The 26,456-nt window shown below is 36.0% G+C and overlaps 1 protein-coding gene across 12 annotated transcripts in view; it reads left to right on the forward strand.

The window, feature by feature from the left end:
* The first annotated feature begins 4,872 nt into the window (after nucleotides 1-4,872).
* ART3 (ADP-ribosyltransferase 3 (inactive)) overlaps nucleotides 4,873-26,456 on the forward strand; it is a 30,264-nt gene continuing 8,680 nt past the window's right edge. For all 12 annotated transcript variants that reach the window (XM_081303378.1, XM_081303383.1, XM_081303385.1 and 9 more), the window contains exons 1-5: nucleotides 4,873-5,015; nucleotides 6,314-6,391; nucleotides 12,713-13,424; nucleotides 24,384-24,416; nucleotides 25,572-25,604. In XM_081303378.1, coding sequence (XP_081159504.1) covers nucleotides 6,323-6,391; nucleotides 12,713-13,424; nucleotides 24,384-24,416; nucleotides 25,572-25,604 — 847 coding nt within the window. In that variant the 5' untranslated portion in view covers nucleotides 4,873-5,015; nucleotides 6,314-6,322. The remainder of the gene's footprint in view (nucleotides 5,016-6,313; nucleotides 6,392-12,712; nucleotides 13,425-24,383; nucleotides 24,417-25,571; nucleotides 25,605-26,456) is intronic.

A 26,456-nucleotide genomic window follows, 5' to 3' on the forward strand; every position in this document is an offset into this window, starting at 1 on the left:
TTTTTAAAAAATGAATCTGTAATAAAACTGCATATGTCTCCCCCTACCCCTGCATTTTGTACAAACAGTATCGCATAGAACAACAAATGTTATAGCTTTCAAAAAGTTTGCCACTTCATGTGACTTTTGTCACATCAAGGAGAGGCTACAACAGAGTCTGTTATTCTTGAGGTATTTAGGTGAAGTTGAAGGTCAGAAATAATTTTTTGAAGGAACTTCTCTGTTAACATAGCATTAAGAACTTGGGGGCACATTTATTCACAACCTTTAGCACCAAATGAAGTTTGGGTTTTATAACTTCTTGCCATTGTTTTGTTTTTTCCTTCATTTGAGCTTGATGCTGTATAATCTTCCAGCTTTTATAATCTAAGTGTTACTTTAGTATATGGAAGAGGGATGCTACTGCAAAACTTTTACTTCATTCACCTAATTAAGTAGATTTCTGCAGGTTATATATGATCTTTCATAACATGGCTACAAAACTCTAACTTCATTTTAAGAAAACACAAATAAATATTTAAGTTACCAAGGCCAGGGCTGTAGTTCAGTGGTGCTCTGGTTTGATCCTCAGAACCACATAAAAAGAAATAAAATAAAGGCATGATGTCTATACACAACTACAAATTTTTTTTTAAATATTTAAGTTACCCATCTGTTAAGTAATTTTCTTAGTTCAATTAATATATATTTTTCTGACTAACATTGGTTATAAAATACCATTTTTTTCTTTTATTTCAAAATTGAGGTATTATGAAAGATTGTGTCAGGCAGAAATCATTCCCTTTTTCCTAAAAAAAACAAGCAAAAAATATCTTCAGCTACCTTTTGAAAACTGTCTAGGATTTTTAATAGTTAATGCAAAATTTATTGTATAGATTTTCAGAATCCCAAAAAACTAAACCATGTCTGGGCTGGAAAAAACAATTATTACCAAATAAGCTCGGAAGGTAACTTCAAAAGATGAGAATCTAATAAGTATTTTTAATCAGCAAACACACACACACACACACACACACACACACACAGTTTTGTTTTCCTTTACTGGAAACAAACTCTAGCTTGAGAACCAGTGATTACAACTAAACACTGGAGAAAATAACAAGCAAGCCATACTCACGATGGCAGAAGGACACTACAGCACATAAACACAGCAACTTAAATCTGTTCTGCAATGTCATATCCAGATTGTCCCCAGAATTCCAAAACACAGGGAGAAGATGGAAGATATATAGTCTCACAATAATTGTTTGTGTGCATATTACTCTCTGCTGCCCAAGAGTGAATGTTAAATGTTCATAGGGCTGGGGATTTAATTTAGTACTAGAGTGATCACAACACTCTGGGTTCCATCACCAGCACCGAAAAAAAAGTCCATGGTAGTACTTGCAGGTCTTAATTCTATTCACACTTCATAGGATAAATCCAAGGAATTAAGTAGGTAGTTTTCATTCAGACAGCAACTCTGCCCAGGCTATCTTATTTTGGATAGAAACTTCTTTAGCATTACCATTATACAACTTGTTTTAAAAATGTCTAGGCAGCACAGTGGTCATGCCTGTAATCCCAGTGGCTTGGGAGGCTGAAGCCGAGACTCTTAGGTTCAGAACCAGCCTCAGCAACTTAGCCCTAATCAACTTAGCAAGACCCTGTCTTTAAAAAGTGCTGGGGTTGTGGCTGAGAGGTTAAGCCTCTGGGTTCAATCCTTGGTGACAAAACAAAACAAAAAAGTGTCTAGTTTATTGATCTGACAACTTCTACATTGTTTATTGTCTTAGTATTTGAAAGCTAAGATGAACTGTTTGGTTTTCTGGACAAGGTCTGAAACTTTGTAAAATGGTATAAGCACTAGGATATTGTAACTAAGAGCGCATGTGTGACTTAGGAATTGCCAAGTTCATTAATGTCTGACACAGAGGCTTTAAATCAGTTAAGTTTGATCACAAACATAATTTTTTTACTATATAAATAAATAGTACAATATAGAATAGAGCATTGCAATAGAGCATTTACCCACCATCCACAAATTTGCTTTAAGAATATCCTGCATCAAGATTTCATATAAGTTGTAGTATAGGACATTCTGTTATGGGCTCTTTTTTTTTCTATTCAGAACCATTCTATTGATTGAGACTTGCCTTCCTGCAGTCAATTACCAGTTCTTTGAATTAAAAAAACCACTCTTTTAAAAAAATCCAGTATTTATAATGTATATAAATTCTTAATTTGTGCTTTGTGGGAAGGTTTTTTTCCTAAACATTAGATATAAAATATATTGCATGCAGCAACCTAAGTAAACATGCAGTCAGAAATAATGACCTTCCATTGAATCTTTCTGAAGTCTCTTATAATCTTCTTTTGGCAGTTGACTCTATTCTTAAATTACAAAAGTGTATTGGGTTTTTATTTTTAATTGATACCATTTTGATTACAGCAAAAGCTATGATGGCATAAATTTACATAACTCTAAAAGATCCAACCAAAATCCTCAGCAAAATAAAAAATCAAACATGAAAGAAAAATAAAGATTCAGCTCATGTGGTATCCTTACAAGTCAAAATAGAGAGCAACTAAAGGCTTATTTTCATTAAATGTTATCCTAATTCCAAATGACAACAACTAATGACTGCTAAATTGTGATGTTTTTGCTACATCTACCACATGTTCCTGAGTATTATCTTTGATAAGTCTTATCCCAGGGGCAACTCTATTAAGTTTCTGAAAATAAACATATACTGCAAACAAAACAACAACACAATAACAAACAAAAGAATCACATTTGTTAGCTGGATGACTTCAGAGGAGAATGGCAGTCATGATGACAAATAATGTGTAAGAAATTAAGATACCAAGCAGACAAAGGTATGAATTAATGTGCAAATCAGTGCCAATATCTAATCTGCAGTTTTGCTCATATTGGATGCTGATAGTAATAGGACTGCAAATTATAACAAAAATAATTAAAACATCCATTTTTTTTCTTTAAAAATCAAGAACAAATGCATAGATTTCTACAACACTGTAAGCTTTGGGGCAGTGTCCTTTCTTCTCCCCCCTGGTTATATACTCTAGTACTTATGGCTGGGTCAGACTTGGGCTCAGTTCCATCGGATCAGGACATAATGTAATAAGGGTGGTCACCTCTCTTCCCATGGTTTATAACGGAAGTTCTGCCTAGGCCAGAAATGTATGCTTTTCCAGCAGTATTCACAGTCATGATGCAGACAGGTGATGTTGGTCCAGAAGAACTGGGCAAACTCTGTACCGCGGAGAAATATTATATAAATGTGGGTATCCTTCATGTGTCATTGAAGGTAATACATGTATATGTACAGGAGAATCCACATATCATAAGTGTACAACTTGGTAAATTTTCACAAACTGAATAATACAGCAGTGTAATCAAAACCTAGCTAACATACCAGATGCTTCCCTTGTATACCTTCCACTTACTACCTACTATCCAGGGTGACGCCTCTTCTGACTTCTAATGAAATTAACGTGTTTTGCTAAATATTCTATATGTATAAGCTAAATCATACAGTATATATGTTTATTTCTCTTTTGTTCAAAATTTTATAAGATTTGTTAACATACATTAGTTTGTTCATTTTCAATTCTACATAAAATTCCATCTAGCCTGTTGTTGATGGAAATTCGGGTGTTTTTCAGTTTTGGGTTGTTATGAAATGATGCCATAAATATTCTCTTAATGTATTTTGATGTCAATGTGCATGAATTTTGAAGGACAACTCAAGATTTTTTACCCATAGTCAGTGAAGTCCAAAGTGTTCTTTGGCATTGTAGCCAAGATATTCAGCTTGAATACCTTACTCAAATGGGAGCTGTACAATTCACAATAGCTAAACTATGGAACCAATCTAGGTCCCCTTCAACAGATGAATGGATAAAGAAGTTGTGATACATATAATATGCACACACAGTGGAAAATTGTTCAGCCATTAGAGAAAAAATTATGGCATTTGCCAGTAAATGGATGGAACTGGAGAATTAACATGCAAAGTGAAATAAGCCAATCCCCCAAAACCAAGGCTGAATGTTTTCTCTGGTATGCGGATGCTAACTCACAATAAGGGTAGGGAAGAATAGAAATACTTTGAAGTAGACAAAGTGGAATGATGGGAAGGGAGGAGGAATGGGAATAGGAAAGATAGTAGAATGAATTGGACATTAATGTCCTATGTGCATATGTGATTACACGATCAATGTAATTCCACATCATGTACAACCAGAAAAATGAGAAGTTATACTCCAAATATGAATAATATGTCAAAATACATTCTATTGTCATGAATAACTAATGAGAACAAATTTTTAAAAATGGGAACTATAGTCACAGGCATTATCAAATCTTTCCTATTCTTACTGGATTTTGTTTATACTTAGGATTCCTAACATGTTATATTTAGGTTATTCATGTACATTCCCGTCTGCTATTAGATTGTGAATACTTTTCAGTTTGTTTCACATGCTTATGTATCCCTGCTCCTAGCACAGAACCTGAAATATAGTAAGCCAGCCAAGTGAATGGTGATAGCCATCACTCTGCCAGTGATTAACAAAGCAAGTCCTCATAGTTATGTGAATCATCTAGCTAGAATAAAATCCATGCTTTAGTCTGACATCTTAGTGTCAAAGGAATGGGAATGGGAAGTTGTTTCTTTCTGAAAGAAACCCAGAACTTTGAACTCAGAACTGAGCATTCTGTGGTTACAGGGAATTGCTGTGGCTTTACAAGCCTCTTGGAGATTTAAAGTGTTAACATTGGTGATTCCAAGGCACTGTGTGGGAGCCAGATATAAATAGCTGAACACAAGTGGGGTAATATGCCACTGCCAAGCTACTGCTGGGGGTGTTTATAAAAAGAAAAGCATTCCCTTCTGAACTCTCACTGTCAACAACATCCCATTCTGAAGACACACTCATCACAGCTGAGAGCAGGGAGTCAGTTTGAGATCTAGAAACATTTGAATCTCCTTCAAAGGCACAAAATCCAGGTAAACATTTTGACTTTATTTACACTTAGATTATAGAGGTGAAGAATTACAAGGAAAAGTCTGATCTAGAGCTTGCTTGATACATACTGCCTTGTGACAGGTACCTACCTATCCAATGTTATATTCCAGATTTTTTTGAAAGGTAAGTTTAACACAGAAGTGACATTTTGTACTATATTTTAACATCTTTAATTAAAGAAACTGCTTCTGAAGAATGATGGGAACCTAGGGACAAAATGAGCTATAAAAAGGAAGACTATCCTCCTTAATCTGTTATTTACTCCCATTTTCAGAATCTAGAATATGGTAATTGGTAAGATAAAATAGAGGTTTCATTTCAGTGTCAGTAATGTTGATTCTAACTTCAAAGCCCACATTCTGCAGCCTGCTGCCTCTGAGAATCCTCCAGATCTTTTTCTGTCCGCTAATATTTCTTCCCTTTTCTGGAAACACTTGACATAACATTGCCTGAGGCATCTGTGTGGAAATAAGAGAAGGTAAGATAGGTAAATGAATTTATTACAAGTAGGTTTTTTTTTTTTTTTTTGGTATGTGGAAGGAACCAAGACTGACCTGCTGTATCCTTTAATTGAATTGCTTAATCGCTCTAGGATGGCTTTAGCTCTTAAGGACCTCTCATCTTCCTGTTTACCCCTTTCAGTATCACAAATACTGGAATGAATATTGGGCATTCAGCCAGTAGAGTTATATAATCTTTTAGAATTGCTGCTTACCCAGTTCTTTCTTACTCTCTTCCCCGCCTTCAGAAAGTTGATGAGACACTTGTTTTTCCTTAGGCTTTTCTTATCATGAATATATGGAGAAGGCGATCACCTCTGATAATCTGCTTTATACCACTACTTATCTCCTCTGTATACCTTCTTTGAGGTAGAAGAAGAATGGAAGATGTGTATGAATGTGTTCTTGGAGAATTCTTAGAAACTGGGACCTAAGGTACCCATTGGAGACTGTGGTATTTTAGTTTGTATTATTTCCTGTACATACTGAGATTTAGAGGGACAAGTTTGTCTATCAGCAAGTAGGAGAGAGGACATGTTGGAGGGATAAAGAAACAGACAGATTTAAACTTGAGCACTGAAATTCTCTTGAGTTTTTATTTCCTCATCTCTAAAATGAAGGTGTTAGAAAAGTAGATGAAACTTAATGGTTCTTGCAGTCATTAGGAATTTATTGATAACCACTTCCTGACCATCATGATATCCACTCCTATCCAGGATGAAAATATAGTGTCATCCTGCTTTATTACCCTAAACTCCTGTAATTTCTTTTTAATTTAGAAGAGAAAAATGAAGACAGGACATTTTGAAATGGTCACCATGCTTCTGGCAGCCATGATTCTAATGGACATCTTCCAGGTAATGTTGGGAATGGGAAGTATGGGGTCACTGGGATGGAAACACTTGATATAACATTGCCTGAGGCATCTGTGTGGAAATAAGAGAAGGTAAGATAGGTAAATGAATTTATTACAAGTAGGTTTTTTTTTGGTCATTTTGCCGATATGATTTATGTTATGTTAACTGTGGGAAGTTGAAAAAATTAAGCAAAAAGAGGAGAATAAAAATCATCCATTATCTCTCCACTCAGAGGCAAAGACTTTTTAAGGTATTGGTACATATCATCCTTTGGTATTTCTGTGTGTATGTGTGTGTGTGTAATTTACAGAACATAGATTGACACTATACATAGTGTTTTTTTTAACCTTGCTTTTTTTAAAGTTAATACTGCAATACATGTCTTTCCATGTCAAAAAATATTCTGAAAATATCATTTTTTTCCCAAAATAAGGTAATACTATATTGTTTGTTTACATGTGTTTTTTTATTGTTGTGTAGTTTATTATGAAAAGCTTCTTCTAGTGTGTACATATGAACCAAAAATACCAGTTTACCTTTCCACTCATACCCCACTTCCAAAGACACATCAACAATATCAGTGTTCCTTCATGGCACCTAGAAAAACTTGTCTTTCTCCCAAGACAAATGGCTATTTGCAAGACTGCTAAGGTAAGAAAATCCATCTATATATATCTTATATTTATATACTTTGAGGCAGGGCAATAAAGCCTTTTCAACACAGCAGTCTGTTCATTTAAAGTCATTGACCAAATACTTTCTCCCATGGCTAAGAATCTCATTTGATCCCCATTTTACAGATGAGGATACTAAGATACCAAAATCAAAAAGCTAGGGCTAAGTAGTATCCAGGTCAGTGTTACTACACCAGTGGCACACATCAGAATTATTGGGAATTTTAAAATCTACACGGATGGGGCCATGTTCTGAGTCAGAAGGTCTAGGGTATTGTCCAGGCATTGCTTTAAAGAGGAACTCCGATGACTCAGTTGTGTGACCTCAGTTGCAAAGGATGTCATGCTCCAGGATAGCACTGACAAGAAAGAGATTACATTATTCTTACTCCCAACCATTAACATTTACATATAACCAGATACATATTTCACTTTTATTTATAATCAAAAGGCTACTACACTTTCAGCTGCCTAATTCCCACTTTAATACTTCATGCTGGATGCAGACAAACTAAGATAACACTTTTTCTCCTCTATATATTACATGGTTTTTTAAATCAAATTATATAATTACTCTTTTTTCATATGAAGATTTTTTCTCTGATAGAAATTGTATTTATTTGCAGTTAAATCTTTAAGATTGTATAATATATTTTCATTTAAAATATCAGACATATCTCATTTGATTCCCCCAGATGTCAGCCACCACATCATCACTGTTTATACACTGATTTTGAATGCCTTCTTTAAAATGTCTTAAATTATTAAAATTCTATCTATTTTCTAGTTTAATATTTTGATACATTGTATAGAGAATCATTGTATATTCTATTGTCTGCACATTCTCTTGTGTGTTTTTAAAATTGAGCTAGGTAGGTGTGGTGGCACAGGCCTATTATCTCAAAGTCTTGGGAGGAGGCTGAGGCAAGAGGACCATGAATTCATGGCCAGTCTTGGCAACTTAGCAAGACCTCATCTCAAAATGAAAAAATAAAAACAGTTGGGGATGTAGCACTCTAGTTGTGGTAGAGTGCTCCTGGGGGGGGGGTTCAATCCCCAGTATAGCCAAAAAAAAAAAAAAAGAGCAATAATTCACATACCTGAAAAATTCACCATTTAAAAGTGAACATTTCACTGATTGTTAGTATATTCACTATGTTGTGCAACCATCACTACCATTTAACTTCATAAATTTCACCCTAAAAAAACCTGTGAGTAGGCAGCTCTAATTCCTGCCTTCCCCCATTGCCTGGCAACCAGTAATCTACTTTGCATCTGTGGATTCACCTATTCTGGACATTAATCTTAAAAACAATGGTCTTTTGTGTCTTGTTTCTTTAACTTAACAATGTTTTCAAGGCCTATTCAGGTAGTAGCCCATATTAGTTCCTCATTCTTTTTGTTGCTGAATAATATATCTTTTGTATGGCTATAACACATTTTGTTTATCCATCAGTTGATGGAAATTTGAGTTGTTCCTGTTTTTCTTATTGTTTTGTTTTGGTTTGGGTACCAGGATTGAACTCAGGGGTACTTGGCTACTAAGTCACATCCCGGGTCCTGTTTTGAATTTTGTTTAGAGACAGGATCTCACTGAGTTGCTTAGTGCCTTGCCATTGCTGAGGCTGCCTTTGAACTTGGATTCTCCTCTCTCAGCCTCTCAAGCTGCTGGGGAGTTGCTCCTGTTTTACAGCTATTGTATTATGTTCATGTTCCCGTGAACATTTGTATACATGTTTTTGTGTGAACATAAGTTTTCCTTCTTTTCTCTTTAAACAATTATATAATCACAATCTTTTTTTGATATATTTGGAGAATAATACAAACACTATGTGGTAGCATTACCTAGTAATGTTTACTTACATACATACAGGAAATATGTATGTAAATGGTATATCAGGGGCTACACTATTTGCTACATGCTAACAAAATTGTGAACATGTTTCAATTCTCTTTGGTATATACCCAGAGTGGAATTGCTGGATCACCTGAGCACCTCTGTGTTTAACTTTTTGAGGTACTACTAAGCCATTTTCCATAGTGACTATACCATATTCTAATCCTACCATAAAATATTATGATTCTGATTTTTCTGTGTCTTTGTGTTACTTGTTATTTTCCTTTTGTTTTTGTTTTATCAAGATAGCAATGGGTGTGGTATCTTGTGGTTTTAGTTTGTACTTTTAAGTTTTCTCTTGCAACATAATTGTAATGCTTTTGTTAATGTTTTATTAATGTTCTGTAATTTGTTTAACCAGTTTCTCTTCTTGAGCATTTATGTAGATCATTTCCACATATTTGTATTACATTTTTCAGTAATTGAATTTCATCAGTATGAGCTTTTGTTTCAATGGCTAAATCAGAAAAAAATATATAATCACCTTGTTCACCTAGTCTTTTGTACCTGTTTCTTAGTATCCATTCAGTTGTCCCTGAGTACTAAGTGGCATTTGTGAACTTTATCACTGCTCAAGGCACGCACTGTACAGAACACACAATCAGCTGTGGTGTCTAGCCAGAAAGGCTTAACATCTAAAATTAGACATGTGGAGACTGGTTAGAGGCAAAGGGAAAAGACAGGAACATATCGGATCAACTCTGATATGAGGTGAGGAATGTGGGAGGTGGTTTCAGAGTCTGATGTCTTATATTGAAGTCTTGCAGATAAATCAAGCATTGGTGCCCAAACTGCACTCTGGTACATTCTGTGCTGCAGAGGAAAGTGCATTTCTTGACTATGAGGCAGCAGTGATTTGATCTCCTGAAGCTCAAATTCCCATGTCAAGACACTGACCTACAAACCCAGGAGTGTAGGGGTCTCAGTGATTTCTGCAGGAGGATACTCTGTGGCTAATAATCAAGACAGTTTCTTATTCTAGTTTAGTTACCTCATTTTTAAAATAATAATAACATATAATTAATATATCAATAAATATTAATATACAAAATATTAATATTAATTAATAATCATCTGTCCCAACTTTCATAAGGGTTTTGATGAAAACAAAATTATAGTCTAAAAGTGCTACATAAATGTCAGTTGTCTTCATCATTTGAAACATTTTTAATCTTGAGAGGCAACAGAACATTTTGACTAAGAGGACAAGACTCTGGAGGAGGCTACTTGTATTCAAATCCCAATGTAAGTCTCAATCTCTCTGTATATTGGTTTCCTCAAAGTCTTTTTTAAAAAGGTTTCTAATGATTGTACCTTCCTCGAGGATTAAATGACATAGTTCATATGAAGCACTTAGTGCCTGGCATGTGGAAAGAACTCTGAAAATATTTGTTAGGCCTTAGAGATGATGTAGACACAGAGGGTGACTTAACAAAGAGTTACCCAGGAAAGCCTCACAAATTAAGAACCAGGTTGTTATCAGGAGTAATTATAGTCAATTAATTTAAAAGTTTGGCTTTAGACATGTTCTTTGGACATTCAAGTGGAGGTATTAAGTAGTCAGTTGGTGTGTAAATCTGGCATTTACAGGACATGTCAGAGTATTTAGATGATAATTGAAACTATGAGAGTGTATATAATTGCCGAGGGGGTAGAATTGAGAATTAGAATATAAATAGCCTAAGAAACCCCAACTTTTGGGCTGAGGTTGTGGTTCAGTGGTAGAGCACTTGCCTAGCATGTGTGAGGCACTGGGTTTGATCCTCAGCACCACATAAAAATAAAAAAAATAAAAAAGGAATTGTGTCCATCTACAACTAAAAGATATTTTTTAAAAAAGAAACCCCAACATTTAGTGACCAGGTAGAATAAAAAGAAATATCCCCTCAGAGCTGAATAGGTGGAGGAATGTTGGTTGGAAAAGTTGAGATGTAGATGGAAATGAACTAGAGATGGCAAGGATAGATATTTCTGTCAAGAAGTTTGATTATAAGGGAGAAAAGAGATAGTAGGATCAAGTTTGGGGTTAGACTTTTTTAAAAAAATGTTTCTCTCTCTCTCTCATCTCTCTCTCTCTCTCTCTCTCTCTCTCTCTCTCTCTCTCTCTCTCACACACACACACACACACACTGTTATGATTTGTTCACATGAAGCTTCTAACTTAACAGCTCTTCACTATATTCTATTCTCTATAAAGTCTCCAACTGAAATCCTTAAGCAGATGTAGGTCCCCATGTACCATAAAACTGTGGAGTAGTAGAAAAAGAAACTGTAGAAACCCATAAATAGTATTCCTGGACAGACTTTCTCATCTTACTTTTGATCCATAAGTCAGTGTATAGGGTTCTTATTTAGTTCACCTGAATATTTAGCCAGGTTTTATACTGAGTGTTTGGGAATTAAAGATAAATCCAATACAGATTCTGCTCTTGAGAAACTTGCAGTATAATGCATGATTCCTATCCTGAAATAATAATAATCAATAATTATAGTTAGTTGAAAGCTAACTATGTGAGCTAAGGGCTTTATCCTTTTTTAATGAAAAATTGAACTCAGAAATGTCAAGTTACTTTCCCATATGTAGTTAGTACCTGGTTAGTAATGGAAATTAAATTTGAACTCAGAGCTGACTGGCTTTAAATTAATGTTATACCACCCTGCTTCTTACAGTATGTGAGCATATGTGTCATTTAGATGATGCACTAGGCCTTTTCCAATGTATGCTACAGTAATATAGTTCAAAATAGCTCAAGAAATAAGAGACTTTATTAACTTTTATGACTGGTATAAAGCATGGTCTTGTGATTCAGCTAGATTAAGGGCTTCAAATATGTTTTATGAGCCTTATATTTCTCTTTCCCTCTCAGTTCTTTAAGTCTTTATTACTTTCAGAAATGATTCTTTATTAAACTAAAAGGATAATTATTAGAAATTATTAGAAATCCCCAACCAATATTATCTTTAGGGCCTATGATTTTAGAGGAAGAAAGATCTGTTTCTTCCTTTGGGAATTTTCTGTTTGCTAGGCCTTGATCACTTGCTTATATTTTGGGCTGGAAGTGCAAAATCAGTACTGTCTATGCCATATGGACAAGAGGCAGGGTATGCCCAAAGAAAAGGAGGTAATATTGCCGTTATACTTACCTATCATGTACAGTATTTTGCATGTGATATTTTAGACTCTCTCAACAATCTTGTTTGAGGAAATGTAGCTAAGGATTTTGTTCCAAGCCAAGACTACCCCCTTCCCCCAAGTTCTTCAGTTTCCTCTGCATCACAGTATGCAGGTAAATGAGATACAGGCTTAGTCCTGTTCTCAGCCATTTATATTTATTCTTTCATATAGCTCTCATCTATTTACATGTATTCTTTCACATAAATATGTCATAATTAAAGCCTAGCATAATGGCACACTTCTGTCATCTCAGCAATTAGGGAGCCTAAGGCAGGTTCAAAGCCAACCTGGACCATACAGCAAGACTCCATTTCAAAATAATAAAAAGGAGTGGGGATTCAGTTTAGTAGTTGGGCACCCATGGGTTCAATCCCCAGGGGAAAAAGTCATAACTGGGAAAAAAACATCAATAGCAATGTAATATGCTTTATGCATAAAAATCATATCCACAGTTGGTTGTAAGTAAGGAGAGAATCTTATGGTATGAGAGGCCGGGTATAGTAATGTAAGACAAAGTGATAAATAAATATCTAAATATCTCATTTCAAGAGTATTAATTTCCTTTTCCTTTGAAGGTGAAGGCTGAAATGTTGGACATGGCTGATAATACATTTGATGATGAATACCTGAAATGTATTGACAGGATGGAAACGAAATATGTTCCCCAACTGCTCACAGAGGAAAAATCAACCCATCAGCTCTTACAGACTGTGTGGGAAAATGCAAAAGCCAAATGGGAAACCCAGAAAGTTCAGCTCTTTCTTCCTTTGAATTTTAAGGATAACCATGGAATAGCCCTGACAGCGTATGTTTCTGAATATCTACAGCAAACTCCTTTTTACCATCTCTTCAACGAAGCTGTGAAGATGGCCGGGAAATCTCGAAAAGCTTATATCTATGACTTCCAGTTCAAAGCTTTTCATTTTTACCTGACAAGAGCCCTGCAGTTGCTGAGAAGACCTTGTGAGGAAAGTTACAAAAATGTGGTGTATAGAATAAGCCAGGACACTTCATTTACATTTGGAGAGCTAAACCAAGCCAGGCTTAGCAATTTCACGATGGCATACTCAGCCAAACCTCAAACAGTTGATGAGCAACAAATTGTGTTAACCATCCACACATGCTTTGGAATTGCTGTTGAAAAGTTTTTTGATAAAGAAAATGAAAAAATTACTTTAATACCTCTGAGTGAGGTTTTCCAGGTTTCACGGGAAGGGGATAGCAATAATCTTATCCTTCAAAGCACAAACAAGACCTGCAGCCATTATGAGTGTGCGTTTCTAGGTGGTAAGTGTCTCAACTCTGCTTGTCTGGGAGGAATTGAGTGGGATTCTTAGGCCCAGGGAGAGAAGTGTTAGAAAGGAGAAATGACATTGGCAGTTTCCAGTCTAGCTTGTTTTGTACTGTTTCTTTATCCATAGTTTAATTTTATCAAAATAATACATTTACAGTATTATTAAAAGTTAAAAAACAGAATAGTATAATAAGAATAGTTATCAGCCAGAGCAGCTCTGATCTGCAGGGTCATTTAACAGTGGTCAGAATATTTTTGATTGTCACAACTGAGGAAGACGTGAGGGACTAATACTGGCACCTGACGGATAGAGGTCAGGGACACTGACCCACAACAGAGAATTAACTGACCTAAAATATAGGGTAGTGCTATTGTCAAGAACCCCTAGTGTACCATTAAACCTACTTTACAATGAAAAATAGCAATCCCCGCCCTACCTATCCACTTACTCCTCAGTGGCATTTATTTTTTTTCAGGTACTTATTGTCATGTATCTAAAGAAATAGCGTGCTTCAACATGTTATTTCTTCATTTAAAAAATTTTAGACACTGTCTATTAAATTCCTGCTAAAAAGCATGAGCACTTAGCCCTCATGTACAATGTTTTAGTTAAGAATTCTTTATTGCTTTTAGCTCCAACAGAAAACCTGGCTGATAGTATTTGTATAATAAGTCTCAAGGCAGCCTGTCTAGTTCAGTGGCTCATCTACATCATCAGTTACTTAGGACCTTTCTGTCTGTCTGTTCACCATCCTTGGTGAATGGATTCGTATTTGCAGTGTAACTGTTGCAGCTGTATGCATTGATCTATGTCCAAGACAGAAAGGGAAGGGGGCTAACAGCCAAATCTACCTATTTAATTAGGAAAGTAAAAACTTTTCCAGAAACCTTAGTAGATTTCTGATACAGATGATTTACTAGAACTATTTTTTCAATCATAGCTGGAAGACATGCTTGGAAATGGAAAAATTAGCTTTACTGGCTTCTGTAGTGTAGGGAGACAAGAAAGAAGGGAATTAGAAATGGCTGTTTGGGCTGGGGATGTGGCTCAAGTGGTAGTGCGCTTGCCTGGCATGTGTGCGGCCCGGGTTTGATCCTCAGCACCACATACAAACAATGATGTTGTGTCCGCCAAAAACTGAAAAATAAATATTAAAATTCTCTCTCTTCTCTCTCTCTCTCTCTTTAAAAAAAAAAAAAAGAAATGGCTGTTATGTCACTAAACCCAAAGCATTTGATAACTACCACCCTCCTCTCCACCATGTGTGCATTTTGCCATTCTTGTTCTCCCGGTGTAGCAAAGACCAGTGGTAGCTGAATCAGAGTTGTTTGTTCAGTGCTTAAGGGTTATTTTATGATTTTTGTTTGTTTAGGGTTTTTTTCCCACTTGTTTAGTTTTTTTATATCCCATCACTAATTCATCTCCAAATTATTTGACAGAAATAGAAATCTCTTAATACAGTCAGATAATCTGTCATTTTTATTCTTCCTCCTCTTCATGCTTGTCTTCCTCCTCCTTGCCCTCCTCTTCCTCCTCCTCCTTGTTCTTCTGCTTCTTGTCCTCCCCTTCTTCTCTTCCTTCTTCTCCTCTGCCTTCTCCTCCCCTTCTCTTCCTCTTTGTCCTCCTCCTCCTTTCCCCATCTTCTACTTTTCCTTCTCTTCTTCCCCTTCCTTCTCTTTTTCTCCACCTCCTTCCCTTCTCTCTCCTCCTCTTCCTACTCCTCTTCTTCCTCTTCTCTTCTTCCTGCATTTCCCCAACATCCTGCTCTATAATATGCTCTTTAGGTTTGCTGAATGTCCTGGAACCTTTCCTATGAGAGACTCCTTATTTCTTGCATTTGCAGCTCTTCCTTGAATCACTCCTTTGTTTAGTGGTGTGGGACTGGGGATTCTCCAGTCTTCTAATAAATTATACACTGAGGCAAATTTTCTAAGACTGTGTGTCTGAAAGATCTACTTTTTTGCTTGAGTAGTAGTTTTTGTAAATTTGTATTTCTGTTTTAGAGATTATTTTCCTTGGAAACTTGAAGATGTTCCTCCAATGACATCTAAATCTGTAACTTCTGTAAAAAAAAGTTGAAAGCTACTCTACTAAAACTTTGGATGAGTCTTTTTTTTTAAAAAAAATATCTTTATTTATTTTTATGTGGTGCTGAGGATCAAACCTAGTGCCTCACACACTGAGCTATAGCCCTAGCCCCTGTTTTGATTTTTTTTTTGGTTCTGAATACAAACAAGAGCATCATCCATACTAATCAAACACTCTCTTACTGGGCTATAAAACCCCTTCCTGAAACCTATTTTTTAATCTGAAAGGTTTAATGTGTTTTCTTTATTCTTAAAATTCTGAAATTTTATGGTATTGTGCCTTGATGTATATGATTAAAGGGTCAGTAAAAACCCTTTCTTTTGTGAAATTGGCCTCCTGTTGATCTTCTCGCACAACAGGTAGAATCACAACCTATGGGAAATAAATTTCTAACTTGACAAAGTTCATGTGAGCTGGGAGGATTGTGAATGAACTATAAATACCCGCAGGAGGCCACTGTTTGGGGCCTTCCTGAATGTGGTGCAGCACACCCACGTGTTCTCCTTGTTGAATGCCAGAAAGCAAACAGGACCTGTATAATCCTGTACAAGATTGGCAGGTTCAAGGATACTGTCTTCTTATGTGGTATGAGGTTACTAAACTACAGAGGTTCCTGCACCTCCCTGTGTAATCTTTCCTTGTGACTAACTGTAATCTTGGGGGATTAAATATTATTCCTGGACTATGAAGACTTGCACTGAAGGGCCATACTTAATGCTCACCTGCTGCTAAATAGCATATGTTCCTTGCCTTGCATTTCTTTTTTTCTGCAAAACTCAGTAAACTGGTGAGGATTAGGCCTTTTGGGGTCTTGTAAGTGTGACTCTCTAGCTGAACCAAAAACTATTGCTGCTGTGTCAAGCATTGTGATTGAGTACTACATAGGTCTTAGAAGTGGGTTAGACCTTTAGATCTTGCCTCATTGTGCCCAAGGTACTGTAAATTGAAAAGGCTGGGTAGGGTGAGACATGCCTGAGTTAGGAGCTGATAGGATTGGATGGCAGAAGGTTTGTGGCTCTTGAGGTACCAAGGTTGCAAAATTGAAGGAAGTTTTCACTTTTAGGGCCATATACTTAAACTACTTGCACTTGCATGATTCTGAAAGGGAGTGCCTCCTTAAATTTTACACTCTAGGCCCCTCATCTGTCTTATTCTATTCCTGTATTTGAGTTGCATCTGAAAAAGACTATTTTTCTTGAGGGGATAGATGAAGGATACCGTGAGTAAATTTGTGTTGAAAGAAAGTGTTCATTCTCATCAACAACTATACATTGGACCTGACCAAAAACCAAGCTAACTATAATCAACTGAGAATTAATCAAAGCAAATTAAAGGCATATATCTTTTTCCCAGTTCCTCTTATATCACAGGAGTTTAAAATTGACCATGGTTTGGTTATATATTTCTACCCTCTTTATCCATGGGAGATATGTTTCAAGGCCCCCAGAGAATGCCTGAAACTGCAGAAAATAACAAACCCTATATTTTCCTATACATATATACTTGTGATGAAGTTTCATTTATAAATTATGCACAGCAAGAGAGCAACAGTAACAACTAATAAAATAGAATAATTATAACAGTATACTGTATAGAAGCTATGAATGCTGTCTCTTTTTTGTAAGAATTAAGGCAGATTTTTCTGCAGTTGACCACTGATAACTGAAAGTGAAATCACTGAGAAGTGGAAACTGCTTTACAATGAAAATTAACAGTCGTGAATATACATATAGCAATTGTGTCTATTTTATTCTACTGTCCTTCCTATCTCCCCTTTCCCTCCCCTCCCCTCACTTCTCTCTACCAAATCTAATGTGACACACTTCTTTTTTCCTCCTCACATCATCATACATGTAATCTGTATAACAATGAGGATTTCCTCCATCTTCCATGCAATTCCCCTTCTCCCCTTTCCCTCCCACCTCTCTTCCCTATCTAGAGGTAGTTTTCTTCTCATGCTCTTCCTCCCTACCCCACTTGAATCATTTGGCATTTTGGGGGGGGGATTGGCTAACTTCATTTAGCATAATCTGCTCTAATGCCATCTATTTCCCTGCAAATGCCATGATCTTGTTATTTTTTAGTGCTGAGTAATATTCCATTGTGTATAAATGCCACATTTTTTTTTTATCCATTCATCCATTGAAGGACATCTAGATTGGCTCCACAATCTAGGTATTGGGAATTGTGCTGCTATAAACATTGATGTGGCTGTGTCCCTGTAGTATGCAGTCCGAGAAGAGGAATAGCTGGGTCAAATGGTGGTTCCATTCCAAGGAATCTCCATACTGCTTTCCAAATTGGCTGCACCAATTTGCAGTCCCACCAGCAATGTATGAGTGTACCTTTTTCCCCGCATCCTTGCCAGCACTTGTTGTTTGACTTCATAATGGCTGTCATTCTTACTGGAGTGAGATGGTATCTTAGAGTAGTTTTAATTTGCATTTCTCTGATTGCTAGATTCAAATGTATGATATGTCAAGATCACAGTACTGACATGTGTAACTAATTAAAACAAATAATAATTTTTAAAAATACAGTTTTAATAAGACTCTAAAAAAATGAAAAAAAAAGGAAAATTAACGAGTACTACACCACCAAGTGTGTTAAACTTTACCAGCATATCACAGCCAGAAACATAGTTGAAGTACTTTTGGTGTTCTTTTTAAATTTGTTCTAATTAGTTATACATGACAGTAGAATGCATTTTGACACATTGTACACAAATGAAGTACTTCTACTTTTGGTGTTATCATGCACTTAGACAAATGTTATTTGTGGGTCCCTGGCTACAAGCCAGATTTTGTACTAATCCCTAGTTGTTGGGTTATGTTGGGCAATGACTCCATGTTTGTGATGGGAATTGTGATATAGTAAAAGAGGTAGAGCTAACAGGTTTGATTCTGAATGAGCCAGGGCTTAAGACCTACATGGAAAAATGCATTGAGTCCTATGTGAAGATGTGGGGAGGGGAACAAGGATTAGGCAGAAGATGCACAGCAAATTAATATTCAGACTAGCTACAAAAGGAGGCCTTTGTGGATACTTATATGTATCATGTGTTTGGGGAGCTCTAAGCCACTGTACTTGAGTGTGTTGATTGAAACTGAGAGGAATTATGGTATTTAATCCTAGATTGGAGTTCTTTGCTGCCATCTAGAGATAACTATGAGAATGGAGTCCAAAAACTCCCTATGGCTAACTAATTCAAGCTTGATTTAAAAACAGAAACAAGCTGTTTGCAACAATCTGACTAGGGATTTTAAAAGTTCAAGTCAGGAGGATACATTCAGAATCTTGTTCCACTGACAGGATTTACCTATGACTATAGATACAAAGAGACAATATTTCTAAAAGGATTTTTAAAAAGTTACAACACTTGGGGCTAGGGAATATATCTTGGTAGAGTGCTTGCCTCACATGCATAAGGTCCTGGGTTCAATCCCAAGCATTAAAAAAAAAAAAATTACAGCACTAAATTTAATGTACTAAACACAGACCTGTGTTACTGTCTACGAATTTAAAGCTAAAAATTTTTAGTGGATTTTATAAAAACTAGTTAACTAAAAATAGTTTGTTAGGAGGTAGAGAGACTATTGATATCTCATTAATGGTAGTCATCTAATAAGAGAATGAACTCTGAGGGGGAAAAAATCCTTTATTTTTTCTCAATAGAAAATCACTGCAGATTAACTATCCTTGATACTATTTTCCTACAAAACTTGATAAAAGTAGAATATCAGCAGTGTAATCAGGCTACTTTCCTTATTGTTAAAAATTACACAATTGGAAAATTACATCTGGATTGGGAGAACAGTGGATAAATTATTCATACCTAGAGGAAAGCAATAGCTTTTGGATTCCCTACAATGCAAACATAACAGGTTTATCAGGAGAAAGATTTATAGAGCAATATTACCCCCTGAAGGGTTGGCATAGATGATATGATATTTTGGCCAATGTTTCTGTAATGAGGGGTAACCTTGGTATAATGATTTATATATTTACAGAGCCTGGGGATTAGAGAATATCAGTGTTCCCCAGTTGGGAAAGTGGCCTCATTAGAAAGAATATGCCTCTGGACTTCAATGGCTGTTTTAGAGTATTTTATTGAGCTTACTGAGGCCTGTCAAGCCAGCTCTCTGTTAAGACATCTAAAGGGGGAAAGAAAATGAGTCCATGGAGCTATCCAACTTATTTCTTATAAATTCACCTGCAGCTCCTGAGAGCTTAATAAATGTATGTATCTCTATTGGTTCTGATTGATACCCATTAGCATTTCCTTGGAATGGCAAAATTTCTGTGCTGTTGTCTAAAAATGTCTGGGGTTGGAATATCAATCCATGTAGCTAAAACAAATAAGAAAGCACATATCCAATACCATAGAGTAAGTGACATATCCAGTTCACCACTATGAGTCAATGCTTAGAAGAATTTGGAAGACTGCTCACCAACAACTCTTTCAGACTCTCATCCACCAGATTCATTTATCACTGTTGAATCAGTCAAGGTTCAACCATAGATACAGAATTAGCAGGAAATATTTATTTAGAAATGTATTGCTAAAAGAATTGGCTTACGCTTTTAAGAAACCAGCAAGTCAATTCTAAAAATCCACAAGGCAGGGTGGGGCGAAGGACAGGCTGGAAGCAACTCAAGCATGAGTTTATGCTGCTGTTGACAGGCAGAGTTTCTTCTTTTGGAAAGCGTCTTCTCTTAAAGCCTTTCAGGTGTGATTGAACCAGGCCTGCACAGTAATTTGGGGTGATCTACCTTACTCAAAATTAACCAACTGTGGACTTTAGACATATCTGCAAAACACGTTCATTATGACAACTGGATTAGTGTTTTATTGAATAACTGAGGACTAATTGTATCCAAGACAGGTTGATATAGAAAACAGACCCTAAGCCTATATTAGTCATCCTCTAATTGAATGCCAAATTACTCCAAAACTTAGTGGCTTAAAACAACATTTATTATCTTACAGTTGCTGTGGGTCAGGAATCCAGGCATACTTAGGTGGACACTACAATCATTTTAAGATTGACTGGAAAGGATCTGTTTCTTAGCTTATTCACATGGCTGTTTGCAGGGTGCAGTCCTTCATGAGTTCAACCAAGACCTCAGTTCCTCATGAGTAGTTGGCTGGAGGTCTTCCTTAGTTCCTAGGTGCATAGATCTTGTCATAGAGCATCTCACAACAAGGCAACTTGCTTCATCAGATGAGCAAGAGAGTACCAACAAGTTACACTTCTACAACCTAACCATGGAAGTGTCAGATCATCACTTCTGCTTCATTCTGTTTGCTAGAAACAAGTTACTAGGTTCAGCCCACACTCAAGGGAAGAGGATTACAAAGGAGTGTGAATACCAAGAGACAGGATCATTGATAGCCAAGTCAGAAGCTGCCTGCTTAATCCCAGTCCAGTCCATTACAGTCTTGTCACCTCCTCTTGGGGAAAATCCAGTTTGGTTGTCCTTTTCCCATGATGATGAATTCTGTGTTGACCTCTGAGAACAAGAGAAAATTAGCCACTGGAAGCAAAGTCAGCCTGTAATTTCATAAACTAGTATTTTTATCAGATTAATATGATCTGTACTTTGCTGAGGTTACAGGAAATATATTCTTTTACTGTAGTAAAAGCCAGTTTTATATCCACCAAAATACTGAGGTCAGAGCAAGCATACCTACATAAGTATATTTTTCTTTCACTTCCCTTCTTTCTTCAACTCCTGATTCCTTGGTGTTTGGGAACTCAATCAAGGTAAATTAGGATGGCTATTTACAGCTTATAAGTATCTGAAGATAGTCAGACCAGACAGCTCTGGAGAAACCTCATTGGGAAGACTGGTAGAATTTTTCATTTGAAGTCCTAGTCCTTATAAATGATTTTCTTACTGTGGTAGATTTGCTTATAGATTCATAAGCTATAATAGAGACGATGGTCACATACACTTCATCTGCTTTGTCAGTTCCCAGATGGTTTCTTTAGATGCTATCACTCATGTTTATATATGTGAGTAAAATAAGATTGAAATCACAAGTTATATTTTCTGCATTGGAAACACCATATAGAGACACTTGAGTATGGATTTATCTTTAGTAATCTGGTTCTGAGTGACCCAGTTAAGGTATTAGTGTTGTCACATGAGCCAGTATAAGTGTGTTTCACTTTCAAGGTATTGTATCCCTTCCAGGATGCCCTTTTGAGGTTCACCTCATCCCACAGAGCATCCAAGGCAAAGACCAATTTACATCACTACAACAGATGAATGCAACATTCCACTGGATTTGCCCAACCCGGGGCAGGCTATTTTATCAGTGAACTATGTTGTCTTTTCATGTATCAAGTCTTGTAAGCAAGGCACCCATTGAGTCAGTAGTTTGATAAGTCTAGATAAGTCGTAGATAAGTCTAGTGCAGTGTTTAATGCAGGGGTTCTCAAACTTTTTCAGTTCATGATGCTTAGTCATAATTTTTTTCCATGTCCCTAGGTTAAAACAAATACACAAGAGTTCTGTTTATTAAGTAAATACAAATAACTCAGTAAGTATATCCTAATATTTTAGTAATTGTTATAAAAAATGCTACACTTACTTTTTCAATAAAGTGTGATTATTTCATTCTTTACCACACTTAACTTGCTGATGGAAGGTATGTGCCTGTTAGACACTGCACACAGCTTCTCAGATCTTGGAATCAGATTAAATACTATCTTATTTCATGTTCCACATTGTTTTCCACATATACTTGCCTTTTATCACAATTGCTTAAGACCCAGCTTTTCGAATATATGATGACATCAAACAGAATGTAACATGATAGGTAACATTTAACATATAACTGAAACTGCCTTCTACCCAAGCTAGTAGTTCACTCAGTGTCCAGACAGATAACAAGTGTGACTGTGTTTCTTTTGAAGCATTGAAATATCCTTTGGTAGCATTCGGAGTATCAAACATTTTAAAACTAGAGTGCTAGGCAAGCACTCTACCACTGAGCCACAACCCCAGCCCTGCTCAGGTTACTTTCTGACTATAAATATTAGTTGGTACTTTCTAGAGTTTCATTCAAGTACTATCATATTTTTTTGCATAGCCTCTTTCATTCTGCATAATAATAATTTTGAGATTATTCATGTTGCTGCATATATCAATAGTTCCTTACACTCTATTATAGAATACTGGATACAACACAATATATTTGTATACTCTCAACTGTTGAAGAAAAGTTAGATTGTTTCCACTTTGGGGCTATTACAAATAAATCATCTGTTAACTTTATAAGTCTTTGTATGGATATATACATACATTACCATTCGATAAATATCTAGGAGTATGTTGGCTAAATTATATGGTAGGTACTTGTATAGTTTTGAAAGAAGCTGCCAAAGTATTTTTCCAAAGTAGTTTTATATCCTTACCAGGACTAAATAAGAGTTCCAATTCTACCACATCCTTGCCAACACTTAGTATGCTATGTCATTTCCATTTTTATAGTTCCAAAAAGATATGTTTTTTCTCTTGCATGTTCCTAATGAGTAGTAATGTTGAACATCCTTTCATGTATGTATTTGCCATTTATATATATATATATATATATATATATATATTTAGTTAAGCATCTGTTCTGATATTTTGCCCGTTTTTAATGGGGTGGCTTGTTTTCTTACTGTCTCTGGAGTTTTTTATATATTAAAGATAGAAGATTTGTGTGATTGTGGTTTTCATTGAATTTTGGGAAGTTTTGGCCATTGTTTCTTCAAATATTTTTTCACTCCTCTTTTGTTTTTCATGTATGGGCAAGCGTGTGTGTGTGTATGTGTGTGAGTGTGTTGTTGTTGTTGCTGCTGCTGTTGAGGATAAAATCAAGGGCTGAGTGCATGCTGAGCACTCATTCTACCTCCAAGCCACACCCCAGCCTATTCTCCCCTTTCTTTAAGTGATTTATTTACTTATTATTTATTTATTTAAAGTGAGCTTCTTGAAGTCGTTCCATAATTCAGTGAGTCTCTATTGTTTTTTAGTTTTTTCCTCTTTCATTTTAGATATTTTCTATTTTTATGTATGTGTACATGTATTCTGTTGTTTCTGTAAAAAAATTACAAATTTAGTGGTTTAAAACATCAAAGCTTTATTATCTTAGATATTTATTATATATAAGATATATTATAAATATTCATTATGTAAATTATGTATTTATTTAATATTTATGTGACATTAAATTCTGTTATTAATGTCTGTTATATTGTTTTATATATACCTATATATGATTGTTATTTATTCTGCATTTCTGCAGTCTGACATGGATCTAACTGAGCTAAAATTAAGGTGTTGGTAAAACTGCATTCCTTTCTAGAATCTTGGGCAAGAATGTTTCCTTGCCTTACTTAGCTTCTGACAGCTACTTGCCATTCCTAAATTTGTGGCCTTTCTTCTTCCATCTTCAGAACCACAAACAGTATGTTGAGCCCTCTTCACATTGCCTCTCTCTGATGCTCTCTTCTTCCTCTCATACTTTTAAGGATTTTTGTGTTTAGACTAAGCTCACCTGGATAATGCAGGGTAGTTGTCCTCTCTGAAGTTCAGCTAATTCGCAGGATTATTTGCACTACAATCTTAATTCTCTTTTGTCCAATAAAAGATACAGACTTATCTGAAATTGAATTCCAGAAAAGTTAGATATTTTGTCAAAAGTTATATAGTATTCAGTGGCTGTTCTAAGAACACATTTGCATCCCACAAAATTATGGGTCTATAGGCTAAGAATTGACAGACTAAATTATCTATAGCCACCGATCAATTAAAATTTTTACTAGTTTAGATTATATGTAACAAAGCTTTAATCTTTCTGTTTCAGGACTGAAAACTGAAAGTTGTGTCGAGAACTTAGGTAAGATATGCTTTCAAGTGTTCTCTCTAATGGAATTTTGTCAGTGTTGTTTCTCACAAGTATGAGTCAAATCCTTCCCACCATGGTGCTCCTGTTCTGTCAACCATCATTTTCTCAGGTGGTGAGCTTCACCTTTACTGTAACTCCCCACCCCAGCTCCATTCTTGCTTTTTAAAAAAATATTTGTTTTGGACACAATATCTTTATTTATGTGGTGCTGAGGCTCGAGCCCAGGGCCTTGCATGTGCTAGGCAAGTGTTCTACGGCTGAGCCACAACCCCTGCTCCCCCATGCTTGCTTTTGCTGTTCTCTCAAACACTGCCTTGCCCTCAGGCAAACAGGGAACAGGCCACTCATCCCAGCCTGTCCTTAAGGGAGCCTAAGGACTCCAGAGTGCGCCTGCATCTCTAGTCACTGCCCATCTGCAAAGAGCTAAACTTCTCCCATTCCTATATCTTAGGAAATAACATTTGGAAGACTAATGAATGGAGTGAATGGCTGAAAGGGAAAATATGGGCTGACAGAACAATAGTGAGGTGTTTCCGCTTTGCCATGGAAAAACAGGATGTAACAAAAAATGTTTCTTAGAAGAAAGTCAGGAAAGATTTGGGAAGGTAGACAGGAAATTCTAAGAGTATTCTTTTTTTTTCTTTTTCTAATTTTTTTTAGTTGGACATAATATCTTTATTTATTTATTTATTTATATGTGGTACTGAAGATCGAACCCAGTGCCTCGCATGTGCCAGGCAAGCGCTCTACCACTGAGCCCCGGCCCCAGCCCCCCCAAGAGTATTCTTGAATGGCATTATTAAAAGTCTAATCGATTTGAACCAAAGTTGCCAGAAAATGTCTTGTACTGATGTATCCTGTCAGTGGGTCCTTTTGAAGATTTCCTTATTAAAAGTTTTGAAAACAAGGGTCCAATTCTAAATGCCTTCCTGGCTACTTTTTCTCTTCTTTGTGTAATTAAAAAGAACCCACATCCATTTGTCTATTGATTGAAATCTTACATTTCTTATAATAACCATGTTTTGTGTTTCTTGAAAGTAAGCCAACTCAAATCTTTATATTTTTAGTAATCATTTAAAGATAGACTGAAACTGACATTCACATCTGAGTAGAATAGCAAGTAATGAAAACATATTTGTATTTCAGAATATTTTCAGCCCATCTACGTCTACAACCCTAGTGAGTATGCTCTTAAGTTTAAAAAATAAAATTATAATATAAAGTTAACATAAATATAAGAATGTTTAATGGCTCTTTCCAGTTTAGCAAATGAATTCTTAGATGAATAAAACCTATTCTGGGGAAATTTACCTTCCTCCAGTGAGAGAGAGTTGGCTCTGGAGATCTGAATAATATAGAAACTTTCTGAGGAATAGGGTGATGAGATCTGAAAAGCTAATTGCTCAAGACCTGGTCTGGGAGGTTTGTGAGCTGTAACTCTATATTTAGTCATTGAGATTAACTTGTGTGAAGCCAACATTCAAATATAAGTAGAAAACTATATTTGCAACTCTCAAATATACTGACATGTGATATGTCCACCAAGAATAAAATCTAAATTACATTTATTTCGGGACTAATGGGATCACAAACCAGGAAAACAGATTCAGGCAATCTTGAAAATGTGCTCCAGGGTTTTATAAAATGGCAGCTGAATTTATAGCTTTAAACTGCAAGAAGGGTGAAAATTAGAAATACTTGTTAGGAACTGTGATTGGTGTTTTATAATCAGACTGTTTTGTAAGAGAGGGAATGGGCATGAACTCTCTGGGTAGTTTGGGATAAGGGATACCTTAACAGAAGGTCAGTAGAGGTTAACAGTGTTTCAAAGGTCATCTCAGAGCTAGGAGTGGGCATGTCTGCACTCCACCTGGGATCTGATTCATGGCTTCCCGACTCCATTTTAAGTGCCCCAAACCAATGCTACTCCATTGTAATTTTTTTGCCCCTGGACAAGTATTGTTTGACTAAAAATATCCAGGTGATTATAAATTTTTTTAAGTTTCCATTAATGGAGATACAATAAAATCA

This window comes from Spermophilus citellus (genome assembly GCF_964194105.1).
Source record: "Spermophilus citellus genome assembly, chromosome: 8".
NCBI lineage: Eukaryota > Metazoa > Chordata > Mammalia > Rodentia > Sciuridae > Spermophilus > Spermophilus citellus.